This window comes from Mesitornis unicolor, unplaced genomic scaffold (assembly GCF_000695765.1).
Source record: "Mesitornis unicolor isolate BGI_N332 unplaced genomic scaffold, ASM69576v1 scaffold14948, whole genome shotgun sequence".
NCBI lineage: Eukaryota > Metazoa > Chordata > Aves > Mesitornithiformes > Mesitornithidae > Mesitornis > Mesitornis unicolor.
Window position 1 is genome coordinate 42,230 of NW_010203964.1, and position 16,298 is coordinate 58,527.

At 40.3% G+C, this 16,298-nt stretch overlaps 1 protein-coding gene across 1 annotated transcript in view; it reads left to right on the forward strand.

Annotated features, from left to right (window-relative positions):
* The first annotated feature begins 2,814 nt into the window (after positions 1-2,814).
* The window catches only part of LOC104545712 (opsin-5-like), a 28,661-nt gene continuing 15,177 nt past the window's right edge, over positions 2,815-16,298 (forward strand). The window contains exons 1-2 of the mRNA XM_010190915.1: positions 2,815-2,935; positions 10,911-11,116. Coding sequence (XP_010189217.1) covers positions 2,815-2,935; positions 10,911-11,116 — 327 coding nt within the window. The remainder of the gene's footprint in view (positions 2,936-10,910; positions 11,117-16,298) is intronic.

A 16,298-nucleotide genomic window follows, 5' to 3' on the forward strand; every position in this document is an offset into this window, starting at 1 on the left:
AACCTAACACAAGGGCTGAGGTGTGGTTTGGACATTTGACCAGAGAATGTATCAAGTGCATTTGTTTTCATGCTAAAATGTCACAGCAAGGGAACAGCCTAGGGTTAAACGGGCATGTTTTAAAACATAAATTCTTGAATGTGTTTCATATTAAGATCACTCTTCAATTTAAATATTTCAGATGTGGTTTTCTCCTATAAAATTGGAGGTCACTGTGTTACCCCCAGTTGAACTTCAGCAACAAAAGAGCAGGTTCTGGTCTATTTTCTTACCAGTAAGCTATTCTGAGTGGCACGCAGCTGGCACAATCATTCCCATTGACATGTTTTAAACGTTACTGACCTGATCTGTTCATAGGAATCTTTTCTTTTAATTTGGTGGGTGTTAGAAAAGGCCCTGTGCAAATCATATCATCAAGTGTATTTTCTTGGAGGCGATGAATATATACATGACCTGATTTTGGAAATATCACATTAAGGATACAAGATGCATTTTCTGGCTACCTCAATTAAATCCGTAAGTGTAACTGATCATTGCATGATTATTCTTTGCAAGGTTAAGAGGTGAGAGTTTTTTCATTTTATAGTAAACATTATAATGAAAAATGTGAAGTGAAAATTAAAATAATGTATTTTAAAAGTCTATGTGGAAATGTTCCTACTAATATACTACTAGATTTGCTTTGAAATCCCCTTGATTCTTATTTCTGTAAAATTTCACAAAATTCTGTGCCTTCCAGAGACAAAACTAGTTTTATTCCACATAGCAAATTCCTACCTGCTTATGGTTTATTTTAACCCCTTTCTTTTGAATATTTTTCCTTTTGCCTCCTCCCTCTTCTGTCCCTTTCTTTCATCAATGTGTAACAGGTATCATGCAAAATTATGCTGTGAAAACTTATGCTAGGTTTCTGACAAAGTCTTTCCTTTGGCACCTAATTCCTGGTGCTCCTCAGAGAAAACCGGTGCTTGTTAGAAATGTATATAGTATGTTTCATCACACACGTATTTTAATTCTTATGATTTTTTTTTTATTACAATCTACTGGAAATGGTCAGTAAGCTGAACACTAATGTAAGTAGCCTGAGTGATGCTGCTGTGACACTTGCCTTATTGTGCTGGTATATTTGTCACTTTGGAAGCATTTAGAGAAGTGGATAAGAATTAAAAAGCTGTTGCACATTTTTAGCAGCTCAAATAGGGGCTACCTGCTGGCTTATATCCACTCTAAATTGGCTTTACCTGCCACCTTGGAGACAATTGGTTGGCTCAGAGTGTCCATAAAATGGGCTCTATTAACCTGTCGTGTCATAACCTCGTCATTTCATAAATTGCTTTAATCAGGTATCCTGAGGTATTGGTGGTTTCAAAGGGTTTCTTCTTTCATTTACCTTCCAGTAACAGCTGCATTAAACCTTCAAGTGCAGCCATGTGTATTAATTTCTTACAATCTTTTTTATACATTGCATAAAATGTCTTATATCCTTTTATATCTAGCATAGCATTTTATATATAGCTTCTGTTAGACTTGAAAGTATGGCTTACTGATGGTCTTAAAATCCAAATTCTGCTTTTATTGTCATCCCTAAGGGAATCATATTTCAGCTGGTAGAGTGCAGAGTTGACCCCTTTGCTTTCCCAGCCTAGTTTCTGGGCATTTCTGATCAGCTCTGCCTTGCGCTGGTTGTGCAGTTCCTTCCTCCAAGGTCTGAGGAGTTCTGAAATGTCTGGCTCAAACGGACACTGCTGCACTTGGATGAGGCTCACTCCTCCAGCTCCCAGCCCCATGTGATGGGTATGTACCTGCTCCCCACCTGACGTGGCAAGAGATTACAGCATGGTACGGGTTGGAAGAGACCTCTGAAGATCATCCAGTCCAACCCACTGCCAGAGCAGGATCACTGAGAGAAGATCACACAGGAACACGTCCAGGCAGGTTTTGAATGTCTCCAGGGAAGGAGACTCCACAGCCTCTCTGGGCAGCCTGGTCCAGTGCTCTGGTACCCTCACAGGAAAGAAGTTTTTCCTTATGTTTAAGTTGAACCTTCTGTGTTCCAGTTTGTGACCACTGTACCTTGTCCTGTCACTGGGCACAACTGAGAAGAGTCTGGTACCATCCTATTTGCTGAGGGAAAGCCTTCATGGCCAGGTCTCTGGTACTGCCACAGCCTCTCTTCCTGCAGCTGACAAGAGATGGGTCACATAGCTCTCCTGTACCTGCCTTCCCACAGTCATAGCTAGGGGGGGATCATCCGTAGGGGAGGATGGAAATCATCAGAAGGGATGCTTGACTATGGAGAACAGTTCACCAGTAGAGTTTTAGTTCAAATGAAAGATCACTCTCTGAACTGTTGCTTTCATTTGAACTAAAACTCTACTGGTCTTCACTGAAGACAAAAAGACAAAAATACTGCTATTTTAGCACTGTATCAAAATGCATTGTAGTTGTGGGTGTGCCCCTGAGCCTGCAGGTTATGTGGTATCATCCTATTTTAAAAGAAGTCATCTTTTTGTCAGATAAACACTCTTCCTTAAAGCTTTTCACACATAGCACTAATAAGGATATGAGGAAATCTGCTGTCTTGGGCTTGCCACAGACTCACAGACTGTATTAATAGACAGGATTAGTGAAGAAGAACAGGTCAGAAGGCTGCAAAGCTCCTGTCTCTTGAGATTTCCTTCTTTACATCAGTAGTCTTATTGAAGAGCTCCCTTGAATACAGGGAACAGAAACTGAGGAAAAGGCTGGAACCATTTTATTTTGCTGGGACATACTGGGGAAAGGGCAGTTTCTGGGTCCGAAGCTTGGCTGAAAATGTCTGTCCAGTTTTCTCCACAGGCACCCTGGAGGAACAACAACGTCAGTTTTCTGAGCAAAGAGGCAGCCGTGACAGAGCAAGGCGAGACCATCATAGGTTTCTACCTTCTGACTTTAGGTATGTACTGAACTTGGCTGTAAAAGGAAGCTCCTCAGTAGAGTCTGGTGTAAAGTACACAATGATTCATTTGGGTTTCATCCCTAATGCAACAGGATGTTAGAAAATGCAACTATTTTTCTTCAGCTATTACAAGATCAAAGAGATCTAGCGTTCTTTTGTTAAACAGGGATTAATAATCAGTGCAGAAATCTTGAGGAAAAAGAATAGTCAAGCCTGTACACTTTTAACTAATGTTCACTAAACTTAATACATGGGAAGATAAAAAAGTACCTTCTCAGAAGTACACGATACTTCTGTGTCTTCTCACATCTCAGTAGCCCCGAACTGATGTTTTATGATTTGCGGAGTTTGGACTGCTGACAGTCAGTTGGCATCCTACAGCTGCCTCCTGCAGAGACGGAAAATACTGTGCTGTAGTTTTTAACTTTTCTTTTAACTGTTTGTACTGCTCTTATTTAAACGTTTGATGCACATATAAATAAACTTCTTCAGACAGAATCTATGAAGGATCTAAATACTAGAACACTATCCTGTGTTAGCAGCCACAATACTGTGTATTTATTTTGGTTCTGCTGCGAGACAGTGACTGTAAGTGTATAATAAGGATTTGAAAATGGTACTCAATATGAACTCACTTTGATCCCAGTGCAATTTTGTTTTGTTTGCTTAAATATTGTCTATTTGGGGCAGACTCATTGCAAAATACAACAAAACTATGAAATTTCAAAGAATGCAAGTTTACTAGGTAATCAAAATTTCCAACCATAAAACCTCACAGGAAAATACAAGAAAACGTAACTTTTATTATATCTGTTCCTCCAAACAACATACAGAAAAATCTGGTTTCAAATGATTCATCTAAACAGATTTTTTTTTCTTTGTCTAAGCTTATCGCATATTGCAAGTAGCTTACTAGCCTTCAGCTTACGCTTGAGGAAGATTGATGGAAGTTACAATGTAAAATGCAAAGTATTTTAATACATTTACATGGGACTTTCTTTTTTAGCCATAGGCACTAGGGAGGAAAGAGTCATGTTTAGAAGAAAAAATGAGATTCTAGTAGGAAAATGTATGGCTGTGTCTTAGGAGACTTAATCAGGAGAGTGGCTGTGAGATAAATCAGAGTTGTTCCAATTTATCTCCAATCTGTTCACATCTGCGTATCCCTTCATGAATGGCTGGGAAATGGCTGCACCATCAGCTAATGAATTAATCAGTTGCCCTTAAGACTAGAAAGAACATCTTAAGTCAGCAAGGCCAGTACCCTGCTGTGACAATATATAATCTCATTTATGAAGCTATCATGCTCCCTCATAGAACTGGCTAGGGTTTTACTGGTGTTGCTACCACTCTTTTAATTGATAGCCTGTTCTTGATTTTGTTTCTCTGTTGTGCAAGAGCCTTTCTCTAAATTCTTAGCTAAAGTGACCACACCAGCTTTATACCCTTTTTGTCACTCCTTTCAATTGACATGGTTTTTTTGCCTGCAATTAATGTCCTACAGCCGGTGTGTTCCTGAAGGAACAATCATACCCTATGGTCAAGCTTTGTGTTCCTATATTAAGCAAGTGAGGGTTGGGTTGTTTGGTTTTTTTTTTGGTTGGTTGACTTTAGGTTTTTTTATTATCATTATTTCTCTCCTGTCATAATATCCTTTTCCCTGTCATGCCAGCATATCATTGTAGCAGCCTTTTGCACTGTCTTTTCCAACCACTACTCTTCTTTTTTTTTTTTTTTACTTATAGCCAGACTGAATACAGCATCCGAACAAGGTCTTGCCATCACCATTCACATCAACATTAACACTTGCCCAGCTCACTCTACTGATCCCTCCTAGTGTTGCCTTTGCATCATGTCGGTAGTTCAAACTTTTTCCATCAATTGACCAACAGACATGTTTTCCCCTGCTGCTTCCAAATGGTGACCCCACATCTTCAATCAAATACTTTTTAAAGAACCTAGGTGCCTGAGGTTTTAGGTTGTCTATTTGGTTTTGATTGCTCCAGATCATTCTGCAAGCTTACAGGTGCTTGGCATGTCATAACTTCTGTCCTTGAAACTTACCTCCAGATTCAAAACTCAAATTGCATTTCTTGCAGTGTATATAACCAGTAATGGCACTACTCCAAGTGTAGTGTGGGTCTGGTTAAAATGTGATGGAGGTAGTTACACCTTTCTACAGTAGGAACTTTTGAAAAAAATCTGCTAATAATGCATAAATCATAAAAGTCTCTAAGTCTTTTTCTCCTCGAGGGTCTACTGCCGCACTTCCGCAAGCACCAACTATAACAATTTACAGCTATTAGTTTTATGTATGCCAGTAACTCCATCTGTCTGGGGAGCGGTGATGTGGCAGAACAAAGTACCCTGTTACGCAGACGCCCTCTTGCCCTTCTGGCAGCAGAGGACAAAGGCCAGTCCCTGTGATACCTTCCCATACCTGCATTTCTTTAGGGGTATGGAAAGACAATCTCCTTACAGAGTCCCAAAGATGTTCATATTTCATACTTTTGGGTTTTTGATGCCTTGGAAAACAGCTTCAGTGATTACACTTCTGTAACTGGTATGTGTTGTCCTCTTTTTTGAATCTAAGTATGCCAGTGCAGCTTTTTACAAATTCTGACCTACATTTCTGACACCAAAATGATATATGTGATTGGTGCTAGCACTGACCCAGAAGGTGGGTTCCTCTGAATCTCTTCACCTTCACAGGTTAAAGTCCAAAGAAACCCAACTATCTTTGACCAAGTCTTTCCACAGTCCCACACCTTGACAGAGGATGTGAATATCCAAGAACGGTGATCTAACACCTTTTGCTGAGATGAGGCCTTTTTGTGTGTCCCCTTCTGGAAATTCTCACATGTCAAACAGATGTCATACATGAGATGGCAGGACCATTTTGCAAATGCTTATGGATTATGAGATCATTGCCCTGGTTTTGTTCCCCACAGTTAGGTCAGCTGCATCAGCATCCCCTTTCCAAAGGCAGCACTCAATTTCCATCCTTCCCTTCCACGAGCTCAGAACTGCCTTTGAAATTGCATCTGACCCCTTTGTGCCTTTGCCCCAGGTGGCGTAGTACTGTGGAAAATCCTTTTTCAGTTTAAACCATGAGGTGCAATCTAAAAGTAGTGTCCACAGCTGGTAGTTAAGACAACTTAAGCCTGGAGGAGAAAAACAAAACCAAAAACATTCCTTCTCTCTATAATTATTAATTGGAAGTCTTAAGTAATTTTTTCTTTTCTGCATTTATACACAATTTCTTCTGTGCTCATTTTCCCTAGTTTCAAAATTAACTGGGACTGTTAGAATGAATGTTTGGCATAAAAGGAAATTTTAAGCCAGTATGAGAGAATGTTTGTTAGAGAACAAATTCTGGCTTTTTGCGAGTGCTTATATCAGAAAGGTGTGCTGAAAGCATTACCAGTCCCATCAGAAAACTGGAACAGACCACAAGACCCAAATGTGGCTTTAAATGGCACACATTTTCGAATGGTAGCAGTTAACTGCTATTTGACAAGTGACAGAATGAGCATTATTTCGGGACATTGTTTGACAGATAAATCTGAGAAGGTGGGAAAGGAAACAAGCTATTTGCAAAACATTCATCCACAAAATGATCACATTTACTGAACAAATAATCTCCCCACGCTTTGTCAAGTCTAAAATGTGATGAATTTCTCCTTCCTGCCAAACTTGGCAATATGCCCTGGATAGGATATTGGGTATGTATAATTAGCAGCGATGACTAAAAACAGAGCAGGGTCACTTCACAGTTGCAATAGTTAATAACAGCTTTGCAAATTCTCTAGATTTTACCACAGTTCTAAATAAAGTTTTCTATTCTGAAAATCTTTTACAGCTGATCTTTTCAGATAGACATTTATGCTTGTGTATAGGTAGTTGAATCGGTAATTGACTTCATTCATGCCTGCTCTGTATCGAGATGCTCAATCCAATGTCTGTCCTGGAGATAAGGTTATCTGCTGAGGGAAAAGTGTAGCTTGTTTTGTGACACTGAACCTTCACCTTTTGCTCTCATTTCTTGAATTCTTCCACTTAAGGCTCCCTGTATAGTTTAAACTGCAGATGAGTGAGTTGTAAGACCCATTTTTCTAATTCCTTCTTGTCAGATTTTGCAAGTAAAGGCTATGCAACAAAGTCTAGTAAAAGCATGTCTAAGTACAAAGCATAATAACCTGTCTCAGCTGTGCACGGATGCAGTCATTTATTTGAAATGTGGATGATCAGCTTGGAGTTATCAGTTCCCTTGTATCAAATTTAACTCTGCAAAAACAGAAATTGAATGTTAACAATAAAATTGTATGTCAATTCTGGTGTTTATTGCTTGTCCAATGACCATCTCAGGTGCATGAGTGAAAAAGAGGGTATGTCTGGATGCTCAGGCTTCACTGATTTAGCAGAAATACTTGTAAAATTGTTGTGTTCCCTCTTAGCTATTCCCAAAGCTAATGTTCTCAGTCGCTTTCAGCAGAGTGTTTTTCAATATCCTTAGTCACTCCTGCTGTCTACTTTTTCAGCACATTCTTTGCACAGGCTGCTGGTCAGCATGCTGATACAGGACTTTGTCAATAGGGTTTCAGTACCTCACTACCACTAGCTTGCTTGGCAGCCTTCCTGTGCCTCCCCAAGAAATCAGGGATAACAGCACCAGCATCCTTTGTGGAGCAGTTTTGATATCTGTGGATTAAAATGCTCTATTAGGGGGTATTATTCCAGGGGAAGGATCACTACTGAATTATATAAGGGCAATATAACATTTTAAATACTTCTGTCCATCCTATTCCTCCTACCTCCCAATGTTTGCAAAAGTGGTACCAAGTACTTTTCTGTGAGTATTTGAGGAGTAAAAGTGACTCCTTAGCTGTTCAGTATTTAGCATTTATCAACACTTATTTAACCTGTTCTGCTCTGATACTGCAGCTGCTCTGTACTGGCTTGTGTTAATGAACTTCAGTAATTGTATATTATATGCGTATTTTGCCATTTCAGAAGGGCCAGGACCTCTCACTGACAAGCAGCCTATATCAGGTAGCATTACAGCTTGTGGGAGAAATGTGGTGCGTTCTCTCTGAACCTTATGTTGGATGGAAGTGCACTTAGTTTCTTCCTGTCTGCTATTTTTTTCTCTCTCAGCGATGTTTTGATCTCAGTTGGAACCTGTCTTTTCTCACCAGGATTACCTTAGGATGCTAGGGTTGGATTTTGGGTTAGGGGTTTTTATTCTTTTCATAGACTCCTGTGAGTGAATGTTGCTGGCACCCTGCAGAAAAATGAAACTAGTTCCCTTGGTCGTTTCTTTTCCATTCTCTGTTTTATTGAGATTTTATTGTTTCTTGGTTCTGTCTGATGGTGCAGAGATCCAGTAGCCCATAGTCCCTGCTCTGGCTGATCCCTTTTTTAGGGGACCACTGTTTTTGTTACTTCACATTTTGCTGAGAATTGAGTCCCTTCAGGTTTTTTTATCACAGTATTAATGTCTTCTACTACCCAGAAAGATCAGACATTTTAGAGATGGGATATGCCAGTGCACGTTCTCCACCTGCTTTGGTTAAAAGGGTTGCGCCTACCTGCAGAAGTCATGCTCGCTCTGTAACTTTATCTCCCTCAATGCTTCCCTCATCTCCACCCTCAGTATGTGAACGGAGTTTCAAAACATGATCCCAAATACTGTGTTTCTGTCACCTCCATCCAAAATATGAGTGTTGTGGATTTACATGATGTTTTGCTCAGTTTCTTCCTTAAGATAATTTAACTAAGAAGTCCCTCACCCTCCAGGCTAGGGGGATTTTGCTCTGTATACTTCCAGGAAGTGCACGTGTATGACATTTTTAGGGTAGCACTCCTATCCATTACACTGCGTTGACAAAATGCTGTTGTTTCCAAAGGAGGTGCCATTTTATGTTGTCTGCCATTTTAGCACTATGTCTTCGTATTGACAAGGAAAATATTTCCATACCTCCTGCCTTGAAAACTGCACAATGTAGAGCTGACATACACAAACACTACATCACCATGTTTGCATTACAAACTGTCCTGATGCATTCTCGAAACCATTCTCCCCCAGGGCTGTGCCTATGTATGATGCCAAGACGCAGACAAAAGTCAGCAACAATTCCTGACTTAAAGTGCATGCAGCCATTGCAAATGAGACTTGATTAAGAAACATTGTCACCTAGTGGTCAGAATAAGATGTATCATATATCTTATTATAACGATAAGATCAGTGTATATATATGTATATATATATACATATCTATGTATTTGCACCAGTGACTATTTCTGGTTAATACCATATGCTGGCACATCAGCTCTTCCCAGTTCAAAGCACTTTAGTAAACTGTGTGCGTCTACTAAGCAAGCCGGAGAAGCAGCAGGTGGGCACTTTCGTAAAGAGAAGTTATTAAAAGGAAATTGCTCTGCAGAAAAAGCAGTTGGTAGTGCTGTGCAGAGACTGCCCCATCAACCACCTCCTGTCCCACTCCAGACTACCTGGCACACTGGGTTCCTGACATGTGGGGTTGTTAATGCTTCCTGAAGGAAGGCAGCTGCCCTTTTGCTACAATACCAAACCCATCAGCCATCTTTCATCTCACAAACTCTTTTGAATATCCAGAGGTGCTGTGTGATGCTGTCATGCCTCATCCTTTTTCAGTGCATATATTTGTCTCTTGCTATGTCAATATACAGCACCTGTATCCTGGGATATCGACTACTTGTGCCTGGAGAGAGAACTATGGATAAACACTTTTCTCCCTCACCAGGTAGTTAACACTGTACCCTGGCATCAACTGTGGGGAATAAAACCACCAGCTGCTGGGTTCCTAAACCTGTCCTAGGCTGCAGGCACTCAAAAGAGGCGGTATTTTGCTCCTTGTTGCTAAGGTTAAATGAGGCCACCTACATCTGCAGTGGCAAAGATGGTTTGGGGGGTGGAAATGTGAGTCATCAGGGAGCTGAGTGCTGCCCAACCTGCTCAGCCCCCTGAAGCCAGCCCCATCACTGACTAAGCCACCTTTGCAACATTGAGCCTGACGCTTATGAGTAGTTGTTTTGTTAGAAATAATTCATTTCTACATGTCTACATAATTCCAAAAAGTGGAATGCAAACTACCAAGGACTAGCACTGATGGTGATGACCACACACATGTGGAAACTCTAGGTCTCTCCAACCAAGTCTGCGGTTAACTTTCACCAGATTTACAGTCAACTCCCTTGTGTTTTCCTCATGTAACTAAACTCATATAAATTGGGCATCTCTGTTCCTGCAGACTAAGAGAGGACACAACTTTAAAAATAAATTTTAAACAACTACTTTAAAGCTTCTGAAAGGTCTGCTCTATATGTTCTCTTCACATAGATTAACAGGTGTATTACTGAAAAATATTCCCATCTGAGACAGGCTTTGGTGCAAGGAGATCCTAGACTGTTCTAAGAGGAGAAACTTAATCATATTAGCAGGAAAAGACAGCATTTCTTCAGAGAGCAGCTCTCAGGCTATGTGAGTGAACTTTCAGTAGCCATTATTGTATACAGTGTACCTAAACAGCTGCAGCTTTTGGCAGAGTTCTTGTAGTCTCTGCTCCACTCTACCAATTTTTCCTCCTTCCTTTTTTCCCCATGAGTTATGTTTCATGAGTTTCATCTGCCCACTTAAGGAAAAAACTTCTGCAGGCCTTTATATCCGCTTGGTGCATCTTTGATAGAGACAGCAGCAGCTCCCTGTGTTTGTTCTGTTTGATTGCCAGAGCTATTCACTTGTTCCTGCTTCTGAAAAGGACCTAGCTACTGCAAAAGGTTTCATGCATATGTTTTCCAGTGGATAAACTGGTTTAATATGTTTCCAGTGAAACAAAAAGGTAATTTCAGAAGAAACATCACACATTTACACTTTGAATGACTGCTTGCTTTATTTGCTTTTTGTTTTCATGGATTTTAATTTTTTTTCCAGGTTGGCTGTCTTGGTTTGGAAACAGCATTGTGATTTTTGTCCTGTATAAACAAAGGCATCTTCTGCAGCCCACTGACTATCTCACATTTAACCTGGCAGTATCAGATGCTAGTATCTCCGTGTTTGGTTATTCACGGGGGATCATTGAAATCTTCAATGTCTTCAGAGATGATGGGTTCATTATCACATCGATATGGACCTGCCAGGTAAGACTGGATTACACTTAATTAGACAAAATAAGCACAGCTATTTCTGTATAAATGCTGTATATAAATAACCAGGCAGGGCCACAAGAGCAAGAAATGCTGACTGACCTTCCTAAAGGACAGTGTTCTCTTTTGTTACACCCACAAATCTACCTATTTGATCAACTTTTGACCCATTTTCAGTGATTTTTTTTCTAACTCTAAGATATTCACAATAGTTTCTACTACTTTTATTTTTTTACACTCATGTTGGAAAGCTAAGGTGTAGGCTGTGCTTGTCTTCAGCTCTTCTGAAGTCAGCCTGGTTGTTGGCACGTTAACATTTGACTTAAAGCAATGTAGACTCCTACTTGACAAGGCATGTAGAACAAAGTCTCCACACAGCAACTGGGGATACCTGTGTATTTTAGCTTGCATCTACTTGTACTGAATCAGTTGTTACTCTCATCTCACCCCTAAATTCACTGTTGGTCTGGGGCCTGTGGCAGGATGAGTGGCTTGACTTTATGGCACAGTGATCCCTCAACTTGGAGGCAGCTTTTTGCTCGAGAACTCAGAAAATGTTATTAGTTCTAATTCTGAAACACACCTGTGTAGACAGAATATAAATACATCCCATGGATCGATAGGCACAAGCCTGGCTCCCCAGTGCTTTTAGTAACATCTGTGAGAAAAATGATATTTAGTGTGAGTATCTGTTTCATGAGGGAATCAAAAAACTTAAAATGACAGGATTGCCTACAGCAAGGTATAAGTAAGATCATGATGAAGGAAAAGGGAGAGAGAAATAATCCTTTTTTCTTGCCTTTTTTTTTGTGTAAGGTTTTGGTGGTCTGGGGTTTTCTTTTAAAAGGAAGTTGAACTATTGCATAACACAGATTAAAGCTCTTTCACCTCCCCTTCAACACAAAGGCTTAGTTTACCCAGAGAAGAAGACATCCTGCAGACAACTCTGATTAATCTAGGAACTGTAGCTTGAACACACAGGAGTCGGCATGCCATGGCAAACCATGTCCGTACCTCTTGATTTGCATGGGAGTTTTCTGTCAGCAGCGCTACAGCATTCTTCCACAATGCATCTACTTGGGAGTCTCCCTGTGAGGTATTTAGAGTCTCATTATGATGAGCTGGCTCTTATTTTTTTAAGATGTAAGAAGAATGGTATGGAGATGTCCTTGAACCTAATGCAATGGTGGTGGGCTTATTCTCCCTGGGCTTGAACAGCCTTTGCAAGGAGAAAAGCTGCTCGTAACATTTTTGAGGTACCCAGACTGTTTGGTGGTCACGGTGTGTCTCCTGGTTTCAAACAGCATTTATTTGTAAAATATGTATGTCAAGCAAAGTCTTAAGGTATTGGGATCCAAAGATTTTGTTCAGGACACTAATAATGCATTGGCTTTTCTAAACTTTCTGATATGGAATATATTAAAGTTTCTGCTTTGGTAGTCTTCTGTAAGCTCTAAAAGTTAACATCATTTCAAGTAGGAACTGATACTGTATTAATACTAACTAAAAATTCATGGCAACCTGGAAAAGCCAATTTGTAGTCTGAATGAATAGTTTTAATAGATAGTGACTTGTTGAGTGGTTGAGCTGTTTTTGACTTGTTGAGTGAAAATCGGGGTATATTCAACAACAGGTAGGATTCCTTTTTCCATCAAGATTTTGTTCTGTGTTGGAAGGGTCTCAAAGACACGTTTAAACCCTGGCATCCATAATCTTGATTATTAAGCCTGACAAAACAGAAGCCAGTGATGGAAAAATAACTTACAGAAGTAGCGTGGCCATTTTTAGGAAGAATATTGTGCAGAAATAGCGGGAAGCCTCTGTGCACAAAAAAGATGTGAACGTTTACAAAGAGGCAGCAAGCACAAATGTAATTCTAAAAATGTCCAATGTTAAACAGCAGTAGGGTTCTGATTGGTTGGTTTTTGATATTTATAAAATGTGATATGTTCATAGTCCAACCAGAATTGGGTCTCACATTTGGAATGTGAGGAGCTCGGTGACAGGAAGGTAAGGCCCATGCTTTCTGTCATGGTTCTCCAAAGCCAGTGCTGCTCACTCCTCTCCCCACACTCAAGCTCCTATGCAAGTAGCTGGGATGACGATTTGGACTGCTGCGCACATCAACAAGGCTCTTTCCTCAGCATGGTCCATGTGTTTTCCCTGACTTGGTTCATTTTGCTAAGTCCATTGGACAGCCTCTCTCTTGTTGTCCGTTTCATTTTAATCTGTTTCTGCTGTCACTTATGGTTAGGGAAACTTGATTTTCCCAAACTAGCCTGTCATTTCTGTTTATGGGGAAATTTCATGAGCTCATCTCACTGAATCCACCTAATTATTTTCCTTTCCTCTGACTCGGGCATCCTTCTGTGCCCTCAGGTAAAATTTTTCAAAATGAAGGTTCACTATACTTGGTTGTATTAAGGGAGTGAGGAGAAGACAGACAGACACTGCTTTTCTTTCAAAACAAGCCAGCCTGTGACAACTCTTTGTAACAAAAGATGCATCTCCAGCTAAAAGCAACATCTTCTTGTGTACCTGCTGAATGGCACAGATATGTGTGCTCCTGTTCTCCTCCTCTGTATGAAGAAACATGACCGTTCCTTGCCATGCCGAATGTTATTTTTCTTCTAGGAGGTTTAACAGAGCTCTCCTCTCAGGAATGAGGTTACATGGTAGGTCTGTATCCAAATACTGCCCCCACTGAATGGTATCTACAGATACAGTTTTCCAAGGGTAGCTTTTGGACTCTGGTTTCACTTCTTGTTTATCCCTTCCCTGATCTACCACTGTGTCTTAGTCTTGATCTGGAAAAAGGGAAAGTCAGTCTCTAGCACATTTAGGTTTTTTTTGCCTGTGTTAGTATTATCAGTAAGTAAACTAGTTAATGTAGGAAGGTTCAGGTCAGGGAATGTAAGTCGGTGACCAAGAGCCATCTGTTCCCCCATTCACCATATTTCTAGTGAAAAGCTACCTCAGGATATAATTTTGTCCTTCCCACATGTTTTTTTATTTGTATGTTCTGCTGAGTTAGAATTTGCACTGAAATCTGTAAATAACATTGCATGCAAATGTTTTTACATGCAGGAAGCAGAGAAATGTTAATTTTCTGCAGGTAAACACAGTTTTTTGTAAACCTTATTAATCAACCAACAGAAATTTTTTCTTGCATCTGTTAATCCTGTGGTATATACAAAAGGTGCAGACTTCAGGAAGCCTCTAAATATTTGGAAAGGATTATAACCTGCCTGATGCCTGTAGGTGCATTGCAGTCATGTTGGAAACCAAAGATGGGCTGTGGAGTGCCTTAGAATTTCAAATCTTTCATAATCCCAGTACTTTAGTTTAAACTTGTTTCCACTGATTCATTCTTCTATTTTTTTTTTTGAGACTATGGTTTGGTTCTTTTGACATTAATTTTATAAATACTTAAGAATCTTTCTATGAAAGTCAAGAAAATTGACAGCTATTATCATGTGTTCAGTCTGTTACAGGCTTCTTTAAAAAAATGTTACTTATTTTCTGACTGTTTCTTACATATAGGATGTATCTTGGCTGTGCGCGACAGAGCACATAGTGATCTCCTGGTCATGGTACCATCACAGACATAGCCACTGCCACTGACATACTGACTGATGCTATTATCACAGATAAACTCACCTCACTATCAGTCTAGGTGTCCCCAGTCCATCTGGCCAGCCAGACGGTGCCAGAGCATCCCCATGCACAGAAAAAGCCTCAAGAGGTACAACAACAAAAAAATATGTTCAGCTTTGAGGTATTAGTGGGCATCACAGTAGCCTGCCCAACAGGATTCAGCCCACACCACCTCTGTCCCTGCAGCCTGCCCTCACTGTCCCACCAAGGGCTGGCCTGAAAGGACCCTTCTTCACCCTCTTTTGCTGAAGCTTTGTGTTGTGTGGAATAATAAAGTCACCAAACAGAAAGGGAGAGAGATGACTGTCTCACTCTGTTGGTTGGGTTTGCTACATAGCAGTGAGGAAACCTGGTTTAGAATCCTGCACTGCTTAACACCTTGTTGTTTTATATAGCATTTCTGCATTGCATCATGTTGCCAGCTGAAATTCCAGATAAACTGAGGTCTTTAAGAAAAGCTGGACATGCAATGGCCCTGCTTTAACAATGCTGTTGGACTAAAAGGGTTCCCCTTTTTCTTAGGGGTGTCCTGACCACTCATGTAAAGAATAGTCTCTGGCCCCACTATTTGTTTGCTCTAAGGACAGTGGAGCATCCCCATACCATGAATAGTCTTGGGGCTTACGGTCTGAGACAGGGGGTGTGGATCTGAGCACCTTTGAATGGAGAAAACAGAATCTAGCCTCCCACACCATCCATGGGGGAAAGGGAGAATGTATCAGCAATCCCTCTGCTGATCAATAAAGATGAAAATGTACAGGGTGTTTTCAGAAATTTTGAGGGGAGGACTTTTAATCTTGAATAAATTATTTTATATTTTATTGATGACATTTTCTTTCTCAGAACATGCATTTCTCTCTTTTTCCTATACATAGATAAAATACTGCTAAATCTTGTCTGAGCAGGAAACGGAAGATTAATACCTTCTTATTTTAACAAAATGTTCTGTGAATTGTCTGATAAATCAAAAACCCTAAAGGCATTAATGTTCTTTTATAAATAGAGTAGGTTTGAAGGACAGCAATTTCTGTCCATTTAATGTAACTGGTAAAGCCAACCAATTGTTCACTTAGCTAGATTATTGACTCTGTTGACTCAGTTTGTGATTTTATGTGTTTGAAAATCCCAAGAGAGTGTTTACATATTGCCATATGTGGTATGATATTCCCTCACGTTCTGGATGAGATGACTGACCCGTGGTAGCTAAGCCATCGGCATGACCAGGTAATAAAAGTAACATCAGATGGAAAGCACCATAGCGAAACCTTGCAGGCTTTCTTTCTCCTACCTTCCAAGTTCTTGGGAGATCGCAGAAGAAAACTGGAGGCAGCATTGCTGCAGCCCAGTGTCTGTATGCATTCTTTGTCAAATTTATTTCAGCACAACAACCCATTCACGTTGCTTCATCATCCGTTCATTTTTTCCTTCACAAATTCATCCCGCGTTCAAGTTGTTACGTATGTAACAAGCACCCTTTCTGTACATGTCTCGCCTCCACCTCTGCCTCTCTTTCTCCCCA